This window comes from Myxocyprinus asiaticus, chromosome 49, assembly GCF_019703515.2.
Source record: "Myxocyprinus asiaticus isolate MX2 ecotype Aquarium Trade chromosome 49, UBuf_Myxa_2, whole genome shotgun sequence".
Taxonomy (NCBI): Eukaryota; Metazoa; Chordata; class Actinopteri; order Cypriniformes; family Catostomidae; genus Myxocyprinus; species Myxocyprinus asiaticus.
In genome coordinates, this window is record NC_059392.1 from 8244373 (window position 1) to 8270552 (window position 26180).

Genomic DNA, 26180 nt, shown 5'->3' on the forward strand with positions numbered 1-26180 from the left:
CTTGTAAACTTATTGTTGCAAATTTGCCTGTAGTAATAAAAAAATAAAAAAAAATAATTAAAAAAAATCCATCTTGATCATTGTTTTTCGAAGATACCACCTACGAAGTCATGATAGCTTTAGTCAAACATAAAAATCAAATGCAATGCAATCATCGAAATTCTTCCAGAACATTTTTGTGATAAATCAGAGATGGTTTAGCAGGTCCATTGCACCCAAGTCATGCACAGCAATACTATGGACAGAAGGCAGGGTGGATGATGTTGATGCTACATCAAACAAGATGGTTCTAGAAACCAAGCGGATTTGCAGTATGGCAACACTGGTGTGCACTCTGAACCCATGCTGAGAAAACGACAGCCTGAGAGCCTGAGAGTAGTGATACTGACACTTCCCATTTAATTGACCGGCCCTAATCAACCTCATTCTGGTGTATTCCTCTGCATTTAAATATACTGAAATTATTTTTGTAAAACAACTAAATCTTCCATGCAATCTTGCTTTAGAATGGGTAAACACGAGGCTCTGAAGATTTAAGTGAGCAGAAAATACATTGGTTTAGATAAGGTTGAGATGAACGCTGATAATGCTTGTTTCACTAACTGCATGTGGAAGTGTGACCATGTGGCAGATGTGTGAAAACATGCTGCCCACACTTCTTGAAATGAACTGATGACTGATAGAGAATGGTGAGAACCCTCCGTCGGTTGAGAAAGAGTCCATTAAAAAGTGCTGAGTTGTTTGACATTGTTGACAGCCACAGCAGTGAGAAGAAATAATTTTTGGGATGCTCACAAAATGTAGGCTTCTTTTAGGAGCCAATCAGACAATCTATGCTGAAGAATCATGAGGTGAAAATACTGATTACACTATAAAAACTGACGCTTGGTTCAAACGAACATACAAATGAACTTTCAGGACGCTCCTGAAATGTAATTTTTACTTTTGAATCAATCAAATGATCTATGCTAATGGATCATAAGGCAAAAATACTGATTATAATACAAACACTGGCGCTTTATTCGAACGAACAACAAACAAACTTTCGGCACGCTTCCGAAATCAAATTTTCTCTTAGGAGCCAATTAGATAATATATGCTAAAGGATCATGGGTCGAAAATACTGAATATACTATAAACACTCACATTTTGTTCGAACGAACAAACAAACAAACTTTCAGGACGTTTACGAAATTTAGGTTTCTCTTAGGAGCCAATCAGATTATCTATGCTGAAGGATCATTAGGCTAAAATACAGATTATGCTATAAACACTGAAGCTTTGCTCGAACAAATAAACAAACTTTCAGGAGGCACCCAAAATGTTTGTTCCTCTAAGGAGCCAAACATCTATGCTGAAGGATAATGAGGTGAAAATACTGATTATACTATAAACACTGACTGGCCTGGGTAGCTCAGCAAGCAAAGAGTCGAATCCAGGGAGTTCTGAGTGACTCCAGTCAGGCTTCCAAAGCAACCAATTGGCCCGGTTGCAAGGGTGGGTACAGTCACGTGGGATACCTTCCTCGTGGTCGCTATAAGGTGGTTCTTGCTCTCTGTGGGGTGTGTGGTTAGTTGTGCGTGGATGATGCGGTGAATAGCGTGAGCCTCCACATGCGCTAGGTCTGTGTGGTGATGCGTAGCAAGCCACGTGACAAGATGCACGGGCTGACTCTCAGAAGCGGAGGCAACTGAGATTTGTCCTCCGCCACCCAGATCGAGGCAAGTTACTGCGCAACCACGAGGAATTAGAGCGCACTGGGAATTGTGCATGCCAAATTGGGGAGAAAATGGGATAAAAAAATAAAAAAAATAAAAAAAATAAATACTGACGCCTTGTTCGAACAAAACAAACGAAAGAACTTTCAAGGCACTCCAGAAAATTTGGTTTCTCTTAGAAGCCAATCACATGATCTATGCTAAAGGATCATGAGGCAAAAATACTCATTATACTATAAACACAGACACTTTGTTTGAACGAATGATCCCAGAAACCTCTGGGATGTTCCCGAAATTTAGTTTTCTCTTAGGGGCCAATCAGAAGATATGATCATGAGCCAGAAATACTGATTATACTATAAACACTGATTCTTTGTTCATACGATAGACAGAAAAACTTGCTGGATGCTCCCGAAAAGTAGGTTTCTTTTAGGATCCAATCAGACGATCTATGCTGAAGGATCATGAGGCGAAAATACTGATTATACTATAAAAGCTGATGCTTTGTTCAAACAAATAAATGAACAAACAAACAAACTTGTGACTCTCAAGGAATGTTGGTTTTTCCTAGGATCCAATCAGACAATCTATGCTGAAGGATCATGAAGCGAAAATACTGATTATACTATAAAAACTGCCTCTTTGTTTGAACGAACAAACAAACAAACTTGTGGGACTCTCCCATAATGTTGTGTTGTTTTTTTTTCTCCCCAATTTGGAATGCCCAATTCCCAATGCACTAAAGGTTGCGTAGTGACACCTCAATCTGGGTGGCGGAGGACGAATCTCAGTTGCCTCCACGTCTGAGACCATCAGCCTGCGCATCTTATCATGTGGCTTGTTGAGCATGTTACTGCGGAGACACAGTGCGTGTGGAGGCTTCATGCTATTCTCTGTGGCATCCACGCACAACTCACCACGCACCCCACCAAGAGCGAACCACATTATAGCGACCACGAGGAGGTTACCCCATGTGACTCTACCCTCCGTAGCAACTGGGCCAATTTGGTTGCATAGGACACCTGGCTGGAGTCACTCAGCATGCCCTGGATTCGAACTCACAAACTTCAGGGGTGCTAGTCAGCATCTTTACTCGCTGAGCTACCCAGGCCCCCTGTTGTGTTTTCTTATGATCCAATCAGACAATCTATGCTGAAGACTCATGAGGCGAAAATAATGATTATACTAAAAATACAAAAAAAAACACTGATGCTTCGTTTGAATGAACAATCCAAACGGACTAATCATCGTTTAAGACGCTCTCAAAATTTAGGTTTCTCTTAGGAGCCAATCAGATGATCTATCCTAAAGCATCATGAGGTGAAAATACTGATTATACTATAAACACGAACAAAATTTTGTGACGCTCCCAAAACATAGGTTTCTCTTAGCCAATCAGATGATCTATGCGAAAGGACCACAGGGCAAAAATAATGACCCTGACACTTTTTTTGAACTAACGAACAAACTTTTGGGACTCTTCCGAAATTACGCTTTCAGATGATCTATGCAGAAGAATCATGAGACAAAAATAATGTTAGTCCTATAAACACTGATGCTTTGTTCGAAAGAACTAACTAACTTTCGAAACGCTCCAAAAATGTTGGTTTCTCTTAGGAGCCAATCAAACGATCCTCACTGCAGGATAATGAGGCCAAAATACTGACATCGGTTCTATTATAAAAAGTGACACTTTGTTCGAATGAACAAATTTTTATGATGCCCACAAAGTTTCTCTCAGGAGCTATTTAGATGTTCCACGAGTCAACCATGAGGCGAAAATACTGGCATTGTGCACATCGGTTCTACAATGAATACAGATAACCACATAAAGAATTACGAGTAAAACGCAAAATATCTGATAAATGATAGCAGATTAGTATTAATTTTATCCTTTTTAAAAATTTGGCTTAGCAAAGGCCTTTGCAAGAGACTACATTGTTACTATCAAATATGCAAACTCATCTTGATTTAAAAGCACGTTCAAACAAAGCGTTAAACTTGTGTGAACATATTTCCTTGAGTAATGATATATTCATATCACTGCAACTTGAATATTATTCCTCAAAAAAAGACATTTGCATAAAAGTTAAAAAATAAAAAACCTCACAAGTCACAAAAGAAAAACAAGAAGCAACATTAGCTTAGCTGAAGGCACTTGAAGTCACCACGTGCCCAAGCAAGTGCTGAGCAATACAAAAGATGACATCATATCCATGTGCACCACAAACAACTGCATTTGAGTCACTGAGAGAAAGAGATGATGTCTGTCTGGTTGATTAGGGCTTATTATCCTGAATTTCTGTGCGTTGGTGAGAGTTAATCACATAGAAATGGACTGCAGACATGGAGGAAATAAATGAGTAGGCAGCACAAGGCAACAGACTGAGTGAAACAGAAGCTAATGGGGCAGTCTGCTCTGGAAAACCTTACTGGTGATCACTAAATATAATTTTGGGGGTTATTTTATGGTTTTATTTCGTCTTTTGGAAAGAAACATGTGGACCGGACAAGAGAAGAGTATCACTATGCTCAACTTACAGAGCTGAAGTCTGCAAAACCCAATGAAGAGTCTTTAGAGGCTTTACTTGGGGCAGATGGAGCAAACGGGTCTTTGCCACTAAATGGGTCTCCCACCCCCTTTTTACTCTGAAAAGGGTCGACGGGGTCAACGTTGAAGGGCTGGAAGGGATCGCTCGTCTTGGTTGAATCCTCAGATCCAGGAACGTTTACTGGAGTGCTTTTACCTGTAAAGGTTGGGAAATAAAAGTTTTTATTGGCCAAAGGAAGGACATTACAGTTTTCCAAACCATTACCGTGTCTTCTTAACCAGGTGCAATTTCATAAGGCGGCAAGCACTCTTCTATGTAATTCTTTATTTTTATCTTAACCAGCTGCAACCACGATTGCAACTGATGAGAGATGGGACATTTTGCCGATCCCTTGGTTTCATTTCTGCTGTCTCACGCTGAGTAGCCACCAGTGCTGTAGTAATCAAGTCGTGATATTGATGACTCTTGACACGTCTCGGACTTGAACATGACTCGAATTTGGACTTGGACTCGAGCATTGGGTGCATTCTGACTTGGAGGAGAGGACTCATTACAACAGTTAACTTTTGCGTTCTGCCCTTTTATGGCATGAGATCACATGCATGTCATGCCATGTATCTCTGCGCTCGCATGCGGATTTCCTTTGCTTTCACTCAAAACTGGATGGGCACTCTCAAATCTCCCTGCTCTCGTTCAGAGAATGCGTGTGCCACTCAAAATGTCATGTGTACTAGCAAATCTATTATAATGCAAAATAACTCTGCCTCTGTTTATTCATACAAATATTCTGCCTCTGTAGACGTGGTAAAGCGAGGGAGAATACCGGAGTTTGAGGAATCAACTCACCATTTGGTCGGTGGTGCATAATACATGGTTTAAGTCATACTGTAAGGATGATATTCTGATGCTCACTGACAATGTAAGAGACATGAGCAAATCAAATGAAAGAAATCATTAACAAAGAACACATTGCAATTCAAAACTTTCACCTCAGTAGAAAACTTACCTGCATAAGTTTGTCTAGAACGCGTAAATGATTTTTCAGAATCTATCTGGCGGCACATCCGTAGAAAATTCAAAAATATGTGGAACAAAATCGTAAATCATTATTACGAGTTATAATTATAACTGGAACATAAGATCATGTTGACGTGTGTTCATGCATTTATGACAGGTGCAGTTTTACATAGAGATGGAGACTGGCTCGTGTGATGCGAGTTTATCACAAATTTGATCACAAACACTTAAGTAATCCCATTGTTAAAAGGACAAACATCCATCCATCCAATAAAAATCATCTGAATTGCTCCAACGCCTGAATTTTAATGAATTTTGATAATATAACATTAGAGGACAATACGTGAGAAATAAACTTCACATAAATGGCAAGAAGGCACTGTTGTTTACAGTGGAAAGTTATTTGTCTGACATCTAATTTTTTATTTTTATTTCCTTGATTATTGTATAGGCCTATATACAACATTGTGATGAATGGATGGATGGATGGATGGATACTTGCGATATGGTATTTACAGAGATCTGAGATAAACTTACTAGAGAGATTGCTAAGCAAAAAAAATACTCTACAAGAATGAAGATACAGCACGAAATGATGCATGGCGCCTTCAATAGGATAATTGACCAAATCATAAACAAATTGAAAAACACTTAAGGGAGTACAGGGACCAGAAGAAGGACATAAGCAAAAGTGACAGTGGATGAAGCAACAATGTTTTGGACTCAGACACCGACCAGCCTGCTAATTAACCAGGTCATTGAATTCAGCCAGTAACGATTGTGATAAACTCCGATTCGCAGGTGTCCTCTGCAGATGATCTCAGTAAGTTATTATATTTGCCAACTTTGTTAGATTTGCTTACACTGTTGTCATCTTATTTTGTGCAATATTTTGTTCTGTAAGGGGATTTTTGACCAGCTACTCACTAAGTTTGGAAGATCACGGCTATCAGTTAAGTAAAATGGTGGGATTCTCAATCAATAATATTATATGCTATGGCAAAAATCCAAATACAACCATCTGCTATAACAATGTTAATAATGATTCCACTGTAACAGTTTACAGAACTTAGCAATTTAAGCCATAGTTCATACAATATAATGTAATAACATTACTTGTCTTTAGCATAGATGTCGTCTCTGGCAATCTCTGCCAAGGGGCCTGGGTAGCTCAGTGGTAAAGACGCTGGCTACCACCCCTGGAGTTCGCTAGTTCGATGCTGAGTGACTCCAGCCAGGTCTCCTAAGCAACAAAATTGGCCTAGTTGCTAGGGAGGGTAGAGTCACATGGGGTAAACTCCTTGTGATCGCTATAATGTGGTTAGTTCTCGGTGGGGCGTGTGGTGAGTTGAGTGTGGATGCTGCGGTGGGTGGCGTGAAGCCTCCACATGTGCTATGTCTCCATGGCAATGTGCTCAACAAGCCACATGATAAGATGTTATTAATAATTGTATTTATTTATCACATGTTATACATTTGCACATATACAGTGAAATTCTTTTTTTTTCACATATCCCAGCTAAGCTGGGGTCAGAGTGCAGGGTCAGCCATGATACAGCGCCCCTGGAGCAGATAGGGTCAAGGGCCTTGCTCAAGGGCCCAACAGTGGCATCTTGGCAGTACTGGGGCTTGAACCCCTAACCCAGAGCCTTAACCACTGAGCCACCACTGCCCCACAAATGTGCAGGTTGACGATCTCAGACGTGGAGGCAACTGGGATTTGTCCTCTGCCACACGGACTGAGGCGAATCACTACATGACCATGAGGACTTAAAAAAAGCACATTGGGAATTGGCCATTCCAAATTGGGAGTAAAAGGGGAAAAATCCAAAAAACAAAAAAAACAAAAACAAGAGTGAAAGCGGTATACAAACACACTGTGATGCGCCATGGTTGTTTATGTTTGAGGTAGTCACGTGAAACTACCACGTAGACAGTAACGTTACGTCAACGTTCAGCTCTCAGATCAGTGGAAAAGTGCGGCCGGTTTACTATAGGCTCCTGATTGCCCCGGCCGTGAACCAGCAGAGCACAGGCTCGGCATGAGAACCATCGCAATTTCGGTGGAAAAGGGCTATCATATAACTGTTTATTAAACACCAAATATGTATGTATGTATTTGCATATGTATTATTGACTGCGATTGTGTCGCAGTGCACAGAATTTTCGGGTTCAGTTTGAATAGATAAATACCTTGTCAGTGGAAACTTGTTGCATTGTGCCTGGTTAGGAAACGGTGTTTGAGTACAGTAGAATGAAGCAGAGTACTTTTTTCCTTATTAATGATCAAGTAAAAAATTATAAATAAAAAAAGTATGTGCCTCCCAAAGATGCTAATCTAAAATTTGTGAGATACCAATTTAATAAATAGTCATTTAGCACAAAAATGTAAAAATAAGTGAAAAAAAGTTTTTCAACAAAAATACTACGTTGTTAACTTCAACAAAGCTTAAGTCAAGAAGCTAAAGTTCAGCTAAAAGTTTAATTGTCCCTTCCAAAATATAATGTATTAAGAAAAATTAAAGTGTAATGTATGTTTATGACAATGATGATAATTTAAATGACTTTGCGATGCAAGTACCAGTTAGTGCTGTCAGTCGATTAAAATATTTAATCACGATTAATCAGAGAAAGAGGGTCTCTGCTCTGTATTTCTATCCTTGGCCTGAAAAGTTTGAAGACAGATTCAGCAGATTTTTTTTACCAAAAGCAACTGCTCAATTGTGCAACATGTGCACAATGGAGTTCTGTCAAAGTTCATTAAATTGTTCATTTGTGGGGTTTAAACTTGCAACCTTTCAGTTACCAACCCAGATCTTTAACCATTTAGCCACACCGCCCTTGCCAAAAACAAGTTAAATATTTATTTATCAGTGTGGATGTCATTTGTTTTAATCCCTTCCGCAAGCTCAACGAAACAACCCACTGGTGGTTCCAGATTGTGGGATGCGGTAACTGTCTCTCTTAACGCAAACTAACACTGACATCTCTGTGTCTTTCTAACACACACCCAACAAGAGCACTAAGTGTGGTTCAAAAGCTGTCATTTGTTTTATAGGAAAATAAATCCTTGCACAAGCTATCTGCTTATTATAGAAATTTGCGCAAGTTGAAAACATGATTGCACACACACATAACTGGCAAGGATCTTCAGATAGAAAAAATGCTTATGCATACTTATTTTTTTCCCCTTGTACCATTTGCAGAGGCTGGCATTCTCTTAATCGTGAGAACTTTGAACTGATTGCTGGTTTCTCTAAAGGTGTTAACCGCATTTTCAATAGGGCTGTTATTTATATCAGACCAGCAATAAGTTTCTTTCTGTCACTAAACGGAATATTATACCGCAATAAAGAACTCCACCCTGCTGAGGGAAATAGGTCACAAATAAGCCGTGCTCTTCAATAAAGCACAGCATAATTCTTTTCAATGCTAAAACAAATCTTTGATCTAACAGACACATTTGTTTTTGGTTTTGTTTGTTTTAATTTTGATCTTATACAAAACTTTACGTAATTTGCAAAAGTATATTTCTTTTCCATTGGTTATTTTTATCTATTTTGATAAATGATTTTTAATGCTAAAACAAATCTATGAGCTAACAGACAAATTTTTATTTGGTTTTGTCTGTGTTTTATTGTGGTAACTTCACACAAAACTTTACACAATTTGCAAACTTTTATTACTTTTTTATTGCATTATTTTGATCAATGCTAAATCAAATCTATGAGCTAACAGACACATTTTTGTTTGGATTTTGTTTTTACACTGAAGATCTCACAAAAACTTTACGCAATTTACAAAAGTATATTACTTGTCTTCTGCATTATTTTGATCTACTTTGATAAATGATTTTCAATGTATAAACAAATCAATAAGCTAATGACTAACTTTTGTTTGTTTTTTTATTCTGGTGATCTTTGTAAAAGAATATTACTTTTCTATTGCATTATTTTAATCTTTCTTTTAATTTGAATTCGACATGCTCCTCTTACTATTGCTATTACGCACATACAGTAACTACCTGAAAGCTAATGTGTTGCGACAATTACATAATTTAATGCCACTTATTATCCAAGCAGCAGGGTTCAATAGTTTCAAAAATGTGTTTTGGAAGAGCAGTACAAACATGAAATGTGAAATATTCAGTGTGAAAAGTTGTGGCAGCTAGGCCATAGTACCCACTAGTATGTGTAAACACACACACACAGGAAGTGGGGTGGGGTGTGTAGATTAGTGCATGATGCTGGTAGTGCAGGCTAACCGCAGATCATCGAAGCATGTTAGCTATACCACCCAAAGCTCACCAAAAAAAAAAACTCCCTCTTTAACCTCCATAACCCAACTTTGAACCTCTGTTACACTAGGAAAGCACTCCCTTGTTTTCTAGGATGAAAAAAAGACTTGCAAAAAAAGTGAGCCGCACAGATTCGCCTTTTCCTCGAACTGATGACTGCAGAGAGGAAACAGTGCAAGTTTTGTTCGTTCCAAATCACAAAGTTCTCTCACATTCAGGTGTAGATGGGTGTGTGATGACTGAGTAATTTATAGGTGATTGAGATTAAACATTTTGGCCAGTCCTCCATGAGAAAATTGTCTTTTATCAAGCAATATTGGACTTTTTTGTTAGAAAAAAAGACAAGCTTACATTATCAACCTTGTATCTCAATTTCCTGTTGACATCTATTGGAAGGAAGAACCAGGATGTACGAGATATCACTGTGGATAATCACAATTTCTGTTTAATCTGTAGTTCCATGTTCTCACATGCTTTGTGCATTTACTAGAAGGTATTTACTATGTGAACATGTGAGCTGAGATCAACAACTTTCTTCAATAAAGCTGTTATGCTTTCACTACTTTTAAAACTATAAGCTGTTATTAGTTGTTTATAAGACATCTGTTATTTCTGTACTCTGAAGATCTTACTTCTTAAACATCAGTGCCAAGAACAAAGAAAAAGATCCACTCAAACAATGGTCTCATGGACTTTTATGTTGGCTGTTTATACTTGTAGTTTTGACTCTATTTTGTTTAATGCCACAGATTCCTGGGACAACAACTGTGAAGCTTAAGTATTTGTTTATTGGGAGACTTTAATATAAAAGTCAAGTTAAACACCTTATGTGGTTATAAATGTATATAAAGCTTTCGAAAATGGTCATTGTTTGCTTGTGAGCTTTAAGATCATAGATGAAAGTGAAATACTTACCGCTGGGTGGTTTAGGCCGAGGTGGTATGCTTTTCTTGGGTGGTAGAGCTGGCATGTCTTGTTTTCGGCAGAAGGGGTCATCTACAAAGCCCTGAATTTAACCACAGCAGAAAGGAGAAGTGGCGTGCCGTTATCAGGCGCAAGGTACAAACTTCGCAAATTATGAGCGGCGCATCAATCAAAACCACATCTTACAAATGTCATGTTGCAGATGTGTAAGAAAGTCACACAATGCTTAAGACACAAATGAGACTGATGAAAAGGTGTTGACTACCTTTGACATTTGGCTGAAGTCGGCAAATCCGCTGTTGCTGCCAAATGAATTGCTTCCGAAAGGGTCCAAATTACCAAAGAAATCTGGAATCGGCACACAAAACAATGAGGATGGTATCATCTCTGAACAAAATGAATAACTGTAGACAAAAATAATATAAACCAGAGTAATAGTGCAAATGTACTTCTAAACTGCATGTAATGACAAATGAGAGTAGATGTTTGTGCAGTTTTGACATATTATGAGATTTATAATATTTCTATTATGGAACTATATTTGAAAGAAAATTTTGAAAGATAAAAACAGGACTAATTTGTTTTAAAAAAAAAGGGTGAGGGGGGGCCTGGGTAGCTCAGCGAGTAAAGACGCTGACTACCACCCCTGGAGTCACGAGTTCGAATCCAGGGCGTAGTGAGTGACTCCAGCCAGGTCTCCTAAACAACCAAATTGGCCCGGTTGCTAGGGAGGGTAGAGTCACATGGGGTAACCTCCTCGTGGTCACCATAATGTGGTTCACTCTCAGTGGGGCACGTGATGAGTTGTGTGTGGATGCCACGGAGAATAGCGCGAAGCCTTCACACACGCTACGTCTCCGCGGTAACGCGTTCAACAAGCCACGTGATAAGATGCGTAGATTGACAGCCTCAGACGCGGAGGCAACGGAGATTCGTCCTCCGCCACCCGGATTGAGACGAGTCACTACACCACCACAAGGACTTAGAGCGCACTGGGAATTGGGCATTCCAAATTGAAAAAAAAAAAAAAAAAAAAGGGGGTGAGGGGCCAAGCAGTTAATGGAACCGTGGCCTAGCAGTAGGTGTACATGCTCTGAGACAAGTTCCTTGGAGACCTAGGCTGGAGCAATCACCATTTAGGAGCGTAAATTTCTCCATTTCAAGAATTCAAACCAAAAATGTGAAACTTAGCACCAGTTTTGTTTTCTTACTGTTTTTTTTTTTTTTCTTTACACCCACAGGTTAGAAAAAAGCACATCAAGCATTTCCTGGCATCACCTCAAACAATGTCAAACAATGCTGCAACCGACTCTGCATTAACCATTTAGTGAAACAGCAGAGGAATGTCAAGTCCTTCAGACTGCCAAAGGCCCCACGAGTGAGCGGATGTCTTGTATGGGAACTCTTTCGACAACTTCTTCACACATATTCTCTCAGAACACTCTGAATGGTCTTCGGAAAAACACAAAAGTGTCGCTAATGGGCACGAGGTGTGAAAGTTTCACCTAGCTTCAGTTGTGTAAACTCACCTTAAGCAAGTCGCTTAAAGTTGTTTGAGAGGGAAACAAGGCATTTTCAGACTTTAAAGCTGATGCCTGATCAGTTTTACAGGTTCTTTTTATGAATGTTGCACTCAATATACTGGATCAGCATCTTCAAAGAAAGGGAGTGGTAGGGGTGATATGATTCAGCAAAATGCAAGAGACATGCAAATAGTACCTTGGCCTTTCGGTTTGGGGCTGGTGGAGCTGAAAGGGTCATTGCTTGAGAATTGATGACTCTACAAGACAGAAGACAGGAGATGGTTGAGAATGACATAAGTCCAATTTGTTTCTAAAATTTTAGTTTGTAGATTGTGGCTTTCAGTCTACCTTTGAGGGAAGAGTGGCACTTTTACTAAAAGGATCAGCATTGCTGAAGGGGTCTGGCTTGGAGGGCTTCTTAAAGAAATCTTCAGAAGAGGTGCTAAATGGGTCGGTCTCCTTGAAAGGGTCTCCACCAAAGGGATCTGAGAGAGTTTGGAGCATAATGTACATGTTGAAACTTAAAAACAATTAGGCTGACAATGTCAAAGTAGGGATGGCCGATCTATTGAATATTCATGCTATTTTGCTGCATTTATAAAATTAAAAAACAATGATTTTAATGCGCTATTTGTTTAGCCACATTTCCAAGAGAGTGCATCATTAGACTAATTTAACGATCCTTTCGGACTACACAATTAATCAGAATAACATAAAAATCGCGAAATGGTCATATGTGATTATTAAACCGTAAAGGGCTGCAATTGAATTATATTAAAAGGGTCTTGTCATGAGGAATTACATTTTCCTTTATATTTTGACATATACTGCAAGAGGTTATTCTACTATAAAAACATACTGTACATTTCTGAACTCAAAACTTAATCCCCAATGCAATAAAAGCATTTATTGAAACCAAGCTGCAAAAAATGCCTCTTTCTCTACTTCCACGACTTCCATATGTCACTAGGGGGCCCATTAATTCAGGACTCTACAGCGAAAAAACATCATCAACGCCTCCTTTACATCACTGCACCCTTGGCCCTGCCCACTGGAGCTTAGTTCATAAACACAGAGAGAGCAGGACAGACAGGCCTAGTGTGGCCTCACTATTCCTGAACACCAAAGGGGACCCATCTGGACTATATTGAATTATTTTTGTATACATACAAGCATGCACTAGACAGACGTCTTTGAACGTTGTCATGTATTTTTTGTCATGTATTTTTTTTTTCTCCCCTTTTCTCCCCAATTTGGAATGCCCAATTCCCAATGTGCTCTAAGTCCTCGTGGTGGTGTAGTGACTCGCCTCAATCCGGATGGTGGAGGATGAATCTCAGTTGCCTCCATATCTGAGACTGTCAATCCACCAGAGTATGTTAGTGGAGTGGAGTGGCAACAATTTCCCCTCCGCACTCAAAGCATTCTTTAATCACTCCGCTCCAGCTCCACTCCGGGTTGTCCATTTCCCGCTCCGTGCTCGCTCCGCGCTCCTGGATTAGAGAAACCCCACTCCGTGTTCGCTCCATGGCTAAATTAGCGCCTAACTACCTCTCCACTGTAAAGTTATTTCAGTATGCTTTTTAATATCACAACCTTCCATGCAGAAAGTGTATTAAATGAAAAATAAATACACAATACTAGAAGAAAAGCTACAATGTGCTTTATTAGAACACTAACATTAGCCCAAGATTAAATTAAATAATTTTTATAGCTTAATTTTGAAACATATCAGAAGCATTCTCTGGGTTTGATTAATTAAATAAATTGCTAGATGCAAAAAAAAAAAAAAAAAAAAAAAAAAAAAAAAAAAACATTACATTAAAAATATAAATTACCAAATTATTATTTTTTTTATAAATTACCAGAACAAAAACAAAACATTAAATTAAATCATAATTAATAAATTACCAAAAAAAAAAACATTATTAGGCCTGTGTATTATTGCCTAATTATTGCCTATTATTTTCTATTATTGCACTTCTTTTAATTAACCTTGCCCTATAATTCTGTGAATGAAAAAAAAAAAAACATTCTCAGAATGTTCTATACTTTTTTTAATCAAAACTATATAAGACTGTCAAAACTATTTGTCTAATGCAGAGTTCACTTTTAGAAATTCTAGCGGTTAAATTTTTTAAGATTTTAAATCTTCCTCTATTCGCATTTGCTGAGCTTCTTCATCGCAAACGTATAACGCATAAATTAGCCTACGGCACTAAAATAAATATAGATGGCAATCGATTAAAGTCAAACTATGCAATATTAACATGTTGATTAGTTCAGTTGGTGTTTTACGTCGTTAAAAGTTCAATTCTATTAATGCGGGACATAATAGCCTACAGTTAAGATTGAGATGCATTAGATTAGAATGTTGATATGATTATTCAAAATATTTAATAGGGGACATATGTATTACTGACCTTTAGATTTTCTCTCCACATTTGAATGGCTTATCATCGTGTTTTTTGGACACGTCTTTTAGGATTTCACAACAAACCTTTGATCGTGGCAATCACCTCCCCACTCGTGTTCTCCTTCGCCATCCCATCATTAATTTTCACTATATGCCAGTTGACATAAGAATAAAGAGACGAGACACAAGCATGTAGTTAAGTTAAGCTTTACTGCAAGCTTAACTCAATAATAGGGAGCGTGAAAACAGAAAGCGAAAGTAACCTTCACGCTGGAGGTCGAACATTACCAAGTGCCGCTAGATTTTAAATGAGTATTTATTTTATCACATTCTTTCTGGATATATCAGAAATTCCATCTTTCCTTCATGCCAATAGTGTTTAACACTGCTTAACACATGGTGAATTATTGCATTAAAGTCCGTTAACAGGTGTTTTGCCCATGATGGAGCATTAGTGGAGCGCGCTTGGAGCGAGAGAAAATAATGACGCTCCGATTTTTTAAAAACCTGTTCCTCGCTCCAGGCAAAATCATGCTGCTCCGCTCACATACTCTGCAATCCATGCATCTTATCACGTGGCTTGTTGAGTGTGTTACCGTGGAGCCAGAGTGCATGTGGAGGCTTCATGCTATTTTCCGTGGCATTCACGCACAACTCACCACACGCCCCACCAAGAGCGAGAACCACACATTATAGTGACCACGAGGAGGCTACCCCATGTGACTCTACCCTCCCTAGCAACCAGGCCAATTTGGTTGCTTAGGAGACCTGGCTGGAGTCACTCAGGCCCTGGATTTGAACTCAGGACTCCAGGGGTGGTAGTCAGCGTCTTTACTCACTGAGCTACCCAGGCCCCCATCTATGCTATTTTTAATTGTTTAATTGTAAACGTCTTTGACCGTTCTGATGCATTTCCGGCACTGTGCGCCTCAGTGCAGGATGATACTGTATGTGTATGTGTATGCGTCTTGTTCATCGTGCTTTGGACTATGTATGTGCGTTTTTTTTGGCTCACATCAGTGTGAATTGCTTGTGAACCACTCATAACACGATTCAAGCTTTGCAAAGAAACTGTTATTGAAATATGGGGTGTTAAAAACGCTATTGGACCCCATTCAGATGCAATGTGCTGGATGTGCGTTGTGTAAACCCTGAAATTTTGTTTTATAATGTTGTTGAGCTGGTTCATTCCCTTCCGACTGAGTTTTAAATATGGCTATACTCAACGGGCTGCACGATGTTAGCCAATCATAACAGTGGCCGTTTATGTTGAAGTTTAAAGAAGTTCAGACAGAGGACCAGAGATTTGGTGGAAAATTTACAGTGAGCCTGGTTTCTCCCAAGGATATTTTTCTCCATTAACCAACATTTTATGGAGTTTTGTGTTCCTCGCCACAGTCTCCTTCGGCTTGCTCACTGGGGTTATAAATACAATTTTTATTTAATTACTTATTTTTAAACACAATTCACAATCGTATTTTATCAAACTACACAATGATGACTCTAATATATTATAGATATTACAGTTTGACCCTGCACTCTGACCCCAGCTTAGCTGGGATATGTGGAAAAAAAAAGAATTTCACTGTATATGTGCAAATGTATAATGTGTGATAAATAAATAAAATTAATTAAAAAAAATTATTAATTCATTCATTCATTTTCTTTTAATGCATGATCTTCTGTAAAGTTGCTTTGAAACGATGTGTGTTGTGAAAGGTGCTATACAAATAAAAATGACGACTTGACTCTGACCCTTCAAGGTATGGACTCCTCAAGACCTCTGAAGATGTCCTGTGGTATCTGGCACCAATACTCTCACGTGTCCACTGTAGGCGCTTTCGGCGGTTGACAGGGGTCAGCATGGGCACTCTGACCGGTCTGTGGCTACACAGCCCCATATGCAGCAAGTCTTTTCTATCATGGCCAGCATTAAGTTTTTCAGCAATATGTGCTAAAGTAGCTCTTCTGTGGGATCGGACCAGACAGGCTAGCCTTCGCTCCCCATGTGAGTCAGTGAGCCTTTGGCGCCCATGACCCTGTCGTCGGTTCACTGGTTGTTCTTCCTTGGACCACTTTTGGTAGGTACTAACCACTACATACCGGGAACACTCCACAAGACCTGCCGTTTTGGAGATACTCTGACAGTGGTTTTAATGTTGTGGCTGATCAGTGTAAAATTATATAATATCATTCTTCCTTGTGTTCATTTAGTGAAAAACTGTGGGAAACATGCCTTGATTATTTTTAAATAGATTTTTACTTCATGCATCTTCATAAATCTTAATTACTTCATGAATCTCCTTGGCTACAATGGCTGTGTGGTTGAAATGATGGTTCCTCTGGTCACTTTTATGCCATTTCAGAGCAAATAAATAATTACCAAGATATCGAATATATCCCTAGCCCGATGTCAAACACGTGCAAACAAGAACCCAGAGAGCCCAGGCATATTCTATATTTAAATATCCTAATTTACATTACTATATACAATAATCACATCATGTTACTATATTTATGAGAGATAATATGAGAGTTAGGGAACTGAAAGCCTCATAAATTACTAAGGGGGAACTGTGCTAAGGTAAATTAGCATGATGTTCAATACCATGCAGTTGCAACCTTTGTGTCAGAATTGTGGTTCCTTTAATGAAAGATCAAAACAAATTAAAAAAATATGGGCCATTTAAGGCTTTATCATTTTTCGATGATGCAACTGTTAAGTGCAGCAATGGATAGACTGGATACCTGCAACTGTGGTGGTCTGCTTTGAGAAAGGGTCATTTTGGAAAGGGTCACCTAAAGCAGGGTGGAAAGACAGATGGAGATTAGTTTAGTAGCCATTCGCAAGGTCTCAATCTTGGCCCAAAAAGCATTTTAATTGTACAAAGAGAGAAAATAAAATAATGAGCAACACCTTTGAATGGGTCTGTTTTAAATGGGTCCTCAGACTGGAAGGGATCCATGTGCATCTCCTGAGGGGCGCTGTTGAACACTGTGGCCTTCACCTTAAAAGGATCCTCCTATAGTGGATTAAAATAATAAGGGTAATATAATTCATGATTTTTTTTAAATAATAAAGATCAGTGCAAGAGGTTAATTCCTGCTCTATTTTATGTCTGACTCTAGAATTATACGGCTTTCTCTTCAAAGCAAAAGTGTTTGCGTTCTGGAGCACATTGTAGAAACCTTGTCACATTTATTCCATAGTTTAGTTCGACAACAGTTTAACCTGTCAGTCTTGTCAAACTTAAAAATAAGATTTTAACCCAAATACCTAAGAAACAGGCCACCACTACGCCAGAGGTATTTCAGCTCAAATAAAGTTGCAAAGCAATAACTCTTAGGTGAAATAAACATTTGTAATAGGAACCTTCAAGTTTGAAATTCAACAATTTTGTGCCTGCAATGTTTTGTCAGTAATTCAGCTGTTCCAAATAACATAAGATGTTCTGTTAAAAGTACTGGGTTTCCAAATTGTACCTTTGCATGTGAGGCATAATTGAGAAAGAAAAGCAAGCAAGTTTTCCTTCAGAAACCAGAGAATGTCAACAGGAATTAAATCACAGTTTCTTCTCAACTCTTAATAGCTTGCAGTCACATAGGAGTGAGGTTTATGCTTAACCTTAAATTATCTAATGATTAAGCTTAAATTAGAAAAACAAAAGTGCCGCAGTGTTCAAGTATGAGTCTGTAACATGATCATGAGGAAACTCTATATGTTCGGTCAGACCTGTTCCAGTAATGTACCATAAGGGAAATACATTCTAAGCTTTACATTGTGATGTGTTACTGGCTTTTGAATGAAGTGTTCATATTTATTGTTGTTGAAAGGTAATTCAGTAAAATTCAATGGTTTATTCTTAATGAAGATGGTTGTGAATTGTTACCAGTTTGTTTCCAGAACTTTTTAATGTTCCCCTGTTAAAAACCTCATAATAAAGCATACTAACAAAAGCAGTTTACATTAAGTAAATATTCAAGCGATATATATTCAAAACATGTATTATGTACTTTAATTAGAGCTGTCAAAATGAACCCTTCTTAAATGCGATTAACGCTTTTACAGCATAAACCAGCATTAACACTTGCTGGAAGGGCGGAACCTTTGTAATGTGTCTGTCTGGAGTCATTACACTGACGGACACACCACAAACACACACAACAGCTGTGTCAGTGATCAAATGATGGAGAAAGGACCTCTTGTCGCTATTTGTTGTAAAAAAACAAGCTCAGATGGGACTTGTAATAGAAGTATTTTTCAGCCTAAGTAAAGCGCATTTTAATTACCACAGAAGCACGGCAACTCTTAATAATCACCAAAATGCAGAATGGCAAGTTTTTGTCTGCAAACGCTTTTCATGTGGAGTTCAAAGTGGTGCTGACGGAGGTCACGTGACGCCATGCAAGGGGCAGACGTGTGAGCAACGAGCTCTGCGCACTTTGCTAAATTTTTAATTATTTTCATGTTATAATCTGGTGAATTTTGATACACCCAGTTACACATTTGCTCTTTGATGCAAAACATGGCAAAGAAGTCAAAATCCTCGGGCTCTGGAGACATAAAAAGACACTTACGTGTTCAGGATGAAAGCCCCGACAGACCTACAGACCGGGGACTCGATTTGGATGGCACGGTGGGAGAAGGAATCCAGCGTTAGTTGTCCAACATGTTGGTGATGTTGACGAAGATTCTTGCTGACTTGGAGGATCTCGCTGTAATACATCGATCGACCACGGCGATGGAAACAAAATTTTCTGAGTTAGTTATAAGAGTGACTGATGTTGAAAAACGAATCGATTTTCTGGAATCTTCGGAGAGGGAATTAACCGCTAATCCGCCCGCGACCAAAGTTGATCTGGAACATCTCCTTGAAAAGCTTGAAGATCTTGAGAATAGAAGCCGCAGGAATAACGTTCGAATTGTTGGAATTCCTGAGCATGAGGCGGGCAGAGATATGGTGAAATTCCTAGACGAGCTTTTCCAGAGTCTGCTCAACATAACAGGCCACAAGCTGGAAATCGAGCGAGCTCACAGAGTCCCAGCTCACAGATTTGCTGAGGGAGACAGGCCCCGATCGATTCTGGCCAGATTTCTGAGATCATCCAATAAAGATCTTGTGTTGCGCCAGACGAGGGGCAAAGGGAAGCTTTCTTGGAAGAACCATAAACTTTTCTTGTTCCCGGACTTTGCGAACTCGACAAGAGAGAAACGCGATCGGTTCAAGGAATGTAAGAAACTCTTACATCGGCGAAAGATTACTTTTGTTCTAATGTTTCCGGCCAAACTGAGAATAGAAACGAAGGTCGGTCGCAAAGTATTTACATGTCCCAATCAAGCAATGTCTTTTATTGAATCAATGGCTGAGTAAACCATTTGATGTTTCTCATGTGAGTGGGTCGACTCGCTGTACTTACTCTTGAGGAAGCTGGGTGTCATTTTGGTTTCTTTTTTCTTTTTGCTTTGGCTCCGCCGTGCGGCTGGAGCTTGTTTTGTGAATAACACTTTTCCTTAAAGAAACTTTTGCATTGAAGTTCCCGGCCAGTTTGAGAGTGGACACTTCAGATGACCGCAAAATATCTACATGCTCACACAAAGGATGTCTTTAATAAAGTTGACGGATTGTGTAAGTCATGGTATATACTTTTATGCGGCCTCCAAGTGAATTGACTCGACCACCCGGGGAACCGGGATGCTGGTTTTGTTTCTTTTTGTATTGGTTCCGCCTAGTGGCTGGAGCTTGTTCTATTGAATAACACTTTTGAGTTTAGAGGGATTGACGCCGGTTGGCGCTGTCATGTGCAGGGTTAATGCGCACGTTATTCTTTTTTCTGTTTGTTTTGTTCGGGGGGAAGTTCGGGGTTTGTTTGTTTCACTAATGGGGAATGTGGTCTGTATAATTTTGTTTTTGACACACAATTTATATTTTCTATTTTATCAAAATGTCAAATGTTAATATAAGTGTACTATCTCTCTCCACATGGAATGTGAATGGGTTGGGGCACCCCATAAAAAGAAGGAAGGTTATTACTTTTCTTAAATGTAAGAAATATGATATAGTGTTTCTTCAAGTGACACATCTCTCCCCACAGGAAGCTGAAAAATTTGGGAAAAAATGGGGCAGGTATTTGGAGTTTTTGGAGGGCTCTCAGGTGGGGTGTGGAGAGAGTAGTGTATTATAGTTAGTATGATTATTATGTGTGTGTATGTATGTATGTATGTATGTGTATATATATGTATATGTATTTATTTTTGTATATGTATATATATATATATATATATATATATATGTATATTTTCTTTATATATATATATATATATATATATATATATATATATATATTCCGGTAACAAAGCGGATAGTCAGTCTACCGGCAGATTAACATAGTGGAGGATGAGAGTTTAAGAGATTTAATGCCCATTGCAATGAATATCCAACCTATGTTGGGACTAGTTCTTTCGATAAGTCAAACTACCACTCAGACTTTGAGAAATGTTTAATGTTACTTGAATTTGTCTATTTTAATGCATTTCTATCTTTATACTGTGGAAGGCTTTGTTTGGAAAATATTAATAAATCGTTATGTTACATGTTGTTTTATTTACTAAGGAAATATATGCATTTTGACAGGAAAATAACTACATTTAGAGTCAAATTTCAGCACTTTCAAAATCTGCGATTAACTACGAAAAAGTATGCGATTAATCGCAATTAAAACATTTATCGACTGACAGCACTAATTTTAATACATTTGAATGCATATTAACCCTATAACGCCGCCTGTATCAAATTTGATAAGTTATTTTTTAAAGCCTGTGCATCATTAACATAATAAAAAAATTCCGGAAAATCCTGTTGTCTGCAATGTACTAGATGTCTGCTGCCACCTGGTGAATGTTTGTGGGCATTTCTTGATGGAAATTTTCAAAAAATGTACGCTTTTGTATTGCATGCACTCTTTTTTTTTTTTTAATGTGAAATCTTTGCTGATTTTAATAAAGTAAAAGTGACAGTAATGATTGTATTGTTAATGATGTTTTAAAATGAGTATTTGCTGAATATAACTTGTGCTTGGTTAAAAAAAATTATATTATTTTATTGAAAAACCCCCTTTGAAATCCATGTATCAAATATGATACAACAGGCTTTTGAGGTATATCTCTCAATCACCATTATTTTCCATTCATGCCCACCACAAAAAAAGTCAGAGCTTTGAAAATTCTGATATATACTTTTTATAAGATATATTTAAAGCAACTAATACTTCTGTCTATTTTCATATATGCAGCCTGCTCTGTCATTATAAAGATCTCATTATCTTACATTACAAGCTATTATGATGTCATCTTTCCATAAGTTCCTGAGACCCAGCGAAAAAAGTTTTAAAATTTCCCTTTTTTAAATGTCAATATAGTGTTTGGTGCATAAAATACATATGATAAAAAAAATTGATTGAAAAAATTATATTTTATTCATAATGTATTTGATGTGCTGAATTGAACTGTGATACTTATAGACCAAGGAGAGGAAGCTGTCATGGCCAAACTCTCAAACATTTGGTATCTCTGAAAAGCCCAGGGAGTCCTCTGAAAATACCCCAAGATTTATCACTGTAGCATGCATGGGCTAAGAAAAAATTAAATAACAAATGTCCTACACAAAATTAATTGATGGGCCTCAGAAGGATGACGACCTATCAAAAATGATACATAAAAAAAACATGCAATTTTTTTTTACAATTTCATTTTATAGTATGTCTAATGGTAATAAAAAAATTTTTTTTTTGGAAAATTCTTTCATATGTCAGGCTTTACAGGGTTAAAAAATATGTAGAATGCATACTAAAGAGCAGCATACCTACTAAATCCATTTAGTAGGTATAACTCAAATTTGGCACATTTTAGTATGCATACTACTTTTAGTTAGTCGCAGATTTTGTTTATTGCCTTTCTTAACACAAAGTTCTAAGGGGGGCCTAAAGTACATTGGAAACTAGTGCCCGACCGATATATCGGTCGGCCGATACTATCGGCCGATATTAGCCTTTCGCCGATATATCGGTATCGGCGTATATTTTACCGATTTGACTGATACTAAACAGTACTGATGTTTATTTAGTTATTTATTTTATTTGTATTTATTCTTTATTTTAATGGTCAGCATTTGACTGATACTAAACAGTACTGATGTTTATTTAGCTATTTATTTTAATTTATTCTTTATTTAAATGGTCAGCATTTGACTGATACTAAACACTAATACTGATGTTTATTTAGATATTTGATTTATTTTTTTTATTCTTTATTTTAATGGTCAGCATTTGACTGATACTAAACAGTACTGATGTTTATTTAGCTATTTATTTTATTTTCTATTTATTCTTTATTTTAATGGTCAGCATTCGACTGATACTAAACAGTACTGATGTTTATTTAGCTATTTATTTTATTTTTATTTATTCTTTATTTAAATGGTCAGCATTTGACTTATACTAAACATACAGTACTGATGTTTTTAAGTTATTTTTTTTTATTTTTATTTATTCTTTATTTTCCCAGTGTTCATTTCTAGAATTTGTTGACAATGTATAATAATAATGTCAAATATTCTTTGATAAAAATATTTAAGAAAGCAGCCTACTGAGCACCTTTGCATAGTCATATTGATGAAAAATCCACATAGAAAAGGTCTGTTTTCATTCCAGCTCAAAACTTTAATATATCGGCCACCATATCGGTAATCTAAAATCAGTATTGTTCTCAAAAATCCCATATTGGTCAGGCTCTATTGGAAACACTGAAAAAAAAAATTCTCTACTTTCATATATTCTAAGAAAAGCCACCTCTGACAAGGTGCTATTTGGCTTTCAGTTAGAATATACCTTTTCTACTTTTAGCAAATTTTTGCAGTTTCACTTTTGAAAAATACATTCATTCATCTTTCCACTTATCTTTAAACGACTTTGCTACTACTTGCATGAAAGATGCCTTATACATTAAGTTTTTTATTACCATAAGGCACTTAGTTGTCTAGTAAGGCACTAGTAGGTATAATATGCTTGATTGTATATATTAAAAGACCCCGTCTCACCATGGCCCCAAAGCCTCCATTCTCTTTCTCTGGGAAGCCTTCGCTCATGTCGGCTAGGTTGGTCATGCTACCCCCGTGGGTTCCATTGAGAGTGCTGCTGTACTGCTCAATATTCTTACTGATCTCATGCTGACTGTCCTGGATCTGAGAGAGTTTGCTACGAGCCTGCAACACATACATACACACACACACACACACACACACACAGGTACTTGATAACTGCTTTGATAAGCACCAAATGTCTTTTTATCAACCATTCAACAGAAGAACAATTGATAGCATCTGCTTTCTAGCACGATATATGAGCAACCACATTTACATGAAAGCATTTGAAATGGAGAACAAAAAGAATTGATTGTCTCCCTCTAGCAAACACATATGGAACTACACTTTTGGTTCATATAGAGAAGTGTTCAACAGAATGTAAGTGCATTGAAAGTAAAACCTGGTTGATTTCATCTTGTGTGGCTTTGAGGGATTTAATGATGGTTTCCAGCTGAATCCTGCCCGCCTGTAGACTCTGCTCTAACTGATCCTCTTCCTGTTGCAGGCGGTTCAGGTCAGCCTTTGCTCGACCCAGCTCCTCTTCCTGACTTTGCAGATCTGACTCCTGAGAGTGGATCTGGTTCTGTAGGGAGGAGATCTAAACAGAAATATAGTGGATCAGTGTAGTTTAACAATTATTAATATTGCAACCTGAGGTTGCGCTATAAATAATCGTTATGCGTAGAACAATTTCAGACATTGTCTATTTTTATCAACTATAGTCATTAGTTACTTTTGCATTAAAATGTGCGAAAATAATATTGTACACTAAAATAAATTTTTATTGTATTATACTATATTGTAAATGTTTTACTTTCTTGTTTTTTAACAGTCGAAATGACAGTCGAACAGCATTTGGAATTTTCCATCATGTAAAATTTATGTCACTGTCTATTTTTATCTGTCATTTGTTACTTTGCGTTATTTCTGCATTAAAATGTGCAAAAATGAAATTGTATTGCTTTATATTGTTTTGTAAATGTTCTTCTTTCTCATTTTTTCCTATTTGTCTCTATTTAGTTTCAAAAGTTTGGTAAATGATGAAAAATTTCCGTTTATGCAACCTCTGATTGCAATAATTTTCTAGCATGTACAAATGCTGTAAGTGAACAGTGCAAATATTTGATAATGGAAAAAGTTATTGCTCACATTTTTGCTAGCTAAACAGATTACTGTCATTACAATACCAGCTAAATGTAACTTAAATAATATATATTCAGTGCATTCAGAAAGTATTCAGACCCCTTCATTTTTTTCACATTTTATTATGTTGCAGCATTATGCTAAAATGCTTACATTTTTTTTTTTTTCACATCAATCTACACTCCAAACCCCATAATGACAAAGCAAAAAACAGATTTTTGATAACTTAAATTTATTAAAAAGAAAAAAATGAAATATCACATTGAGTACTCAGACCATTAACTCAGTACTTAGTTGAAGCAACTTTGGCAGCGATTACAGCCTCAAGTGTTTCTGGTTATGATGCGACAAGCTTTGCACACCAGGATTTGGGGATTTTCTGCCATTCTTCTCTGCAGATCCTCTCAAGCTCTGTCAGGTTGGATGGGGACCGTCAGTGGACAGCCATTTTCAGATCTCTCCAGAGATGTTAGATTGGGTTCAAGTCCGGGCTCTGGCTGGGCCACTCAAGGACATTCACAGAGTTGTCCCTGAGCCACTCTTGCGTTGTCTTGGCTGTGTGCTTAGGGTCATTGTCCTGTTGGAAGGTGAACCTTCAGCCCAGTCTGAGGTCCTGAGCACTCTGGACCAGGTTTTCATTAAGGATATCTCTGTATTTTGCTGCGTTCAGCTTTCCTTCAACCCTGACCAGTCCCACAGTCCCTGCTGCTGAAAAACACCCCCACAGCATGATGCTACCACCACCATGCTTCACCGTTGGGATGGTGTTGTGCAGGTGATGAGCGGTGCCTGGTTTCCTGAAGATATGACGCTTGGAATTGAGGCCAAACAGTTCAATCTTCATTTCATCAGACCAGAGAATCTTGTTTTTCACAGTCTGAGAGTCATTTAGGTGATTTTTTATGTGTCTTGCACTAAGGAGAGACTTCCGTCTGGGCACTATGCCATAAAGCCCAGATCGGTGGAGTGTTGCAGAGATGGTTGTTCTTCTGCAAGTTTCTCCCATCTCCACACATGATATCTGGAGCTCAACTAGAGTGACCATCGGGTTCTTGGTCACCACTCTTACCAAGGCCCTTCTCTTCGGATTGCTCAGTTTGGCCGAGCGGCCAGCTATAGGAAGAGTCCTGGTTGTTTCAAACTTCTGGATGGGGACCGTTGGTGGACAGCCATTTTCAGGTCTCTCCAGAGATGTCTGATTGGGTTCAAGTCCGGGCTCTGTGCTCTTGGGAGCCTTCAATGCAGCCGAAATTGTTTTGTAGCCTTCCCCAGAACTGTGCCTAGACACAATCCTGTCTCTGAGCTCTGCAGGCAGTTCCTTTGACCTCATGGCTTGGTTTTTGCTCTGATATGCATTTTCTGCTGTGAGACCTTATATAGACAGTTGTGTGCCTTTCCAAATCATGTCCAATCAATTGAATTTGCCACAGGTGGACTCCAATCAAAGTGTAGA

At 38.1% G+C, this 26180-nt stretch overlaps 1 protein-coding gene across 7 annotated transcripts in view; it reads right to left on the reverse strand.

Annotated features, from left to right (window-relative positions):
• Positions 1-26180, reverse strand: part of LOC127438172 (epidermal growth factor receptor substrate 15-like 1) — a 57641-nt gene that overhangs the window by 12455 nt on the left and 19006 nt on the right. For 2 of the 7 annotated variants that reach the window (XM_051693526.1, XM_051693527.1), the window contains exons 16-24: positions 23985-24182; positions 23540-23704; positions 17365-17470; positions 17196-17246; positions 12380-12516; positions 12228-12288; positions 10774-10856; positions 10500-10590; positions 4307-4465 (exon numbers count right to left, since the gene is read on the reverse strand). In XM_051693526.1, the coding sequence (XP_051549486.1) occupies positions 4307-4465; positions 10500-10590; positions 10774-10856; positions 12228-12288; positions 12380-12516; positions 17196-17246; positions 17365-17470; positions 23540-23704; positions 23985-24182 (1051 nt within the window). Of the gene's footprint in view, positions 1-4259; positions 4466-10499; positions 10591-10773; positions 10857-12227; positions 12289-12379; positions 12517-13815; positions 14595-16202; positions 17092-17195; positions 17247-17364; positions 17471-23539; positions 23705-23984; positions 24183-26180 lie in introns of those variants that run through there. The other 5 variants (XM_051693525.1, XM_051693528.1, XR_007896663.1 and 2 more) reach the window with 5 other exon arrangements.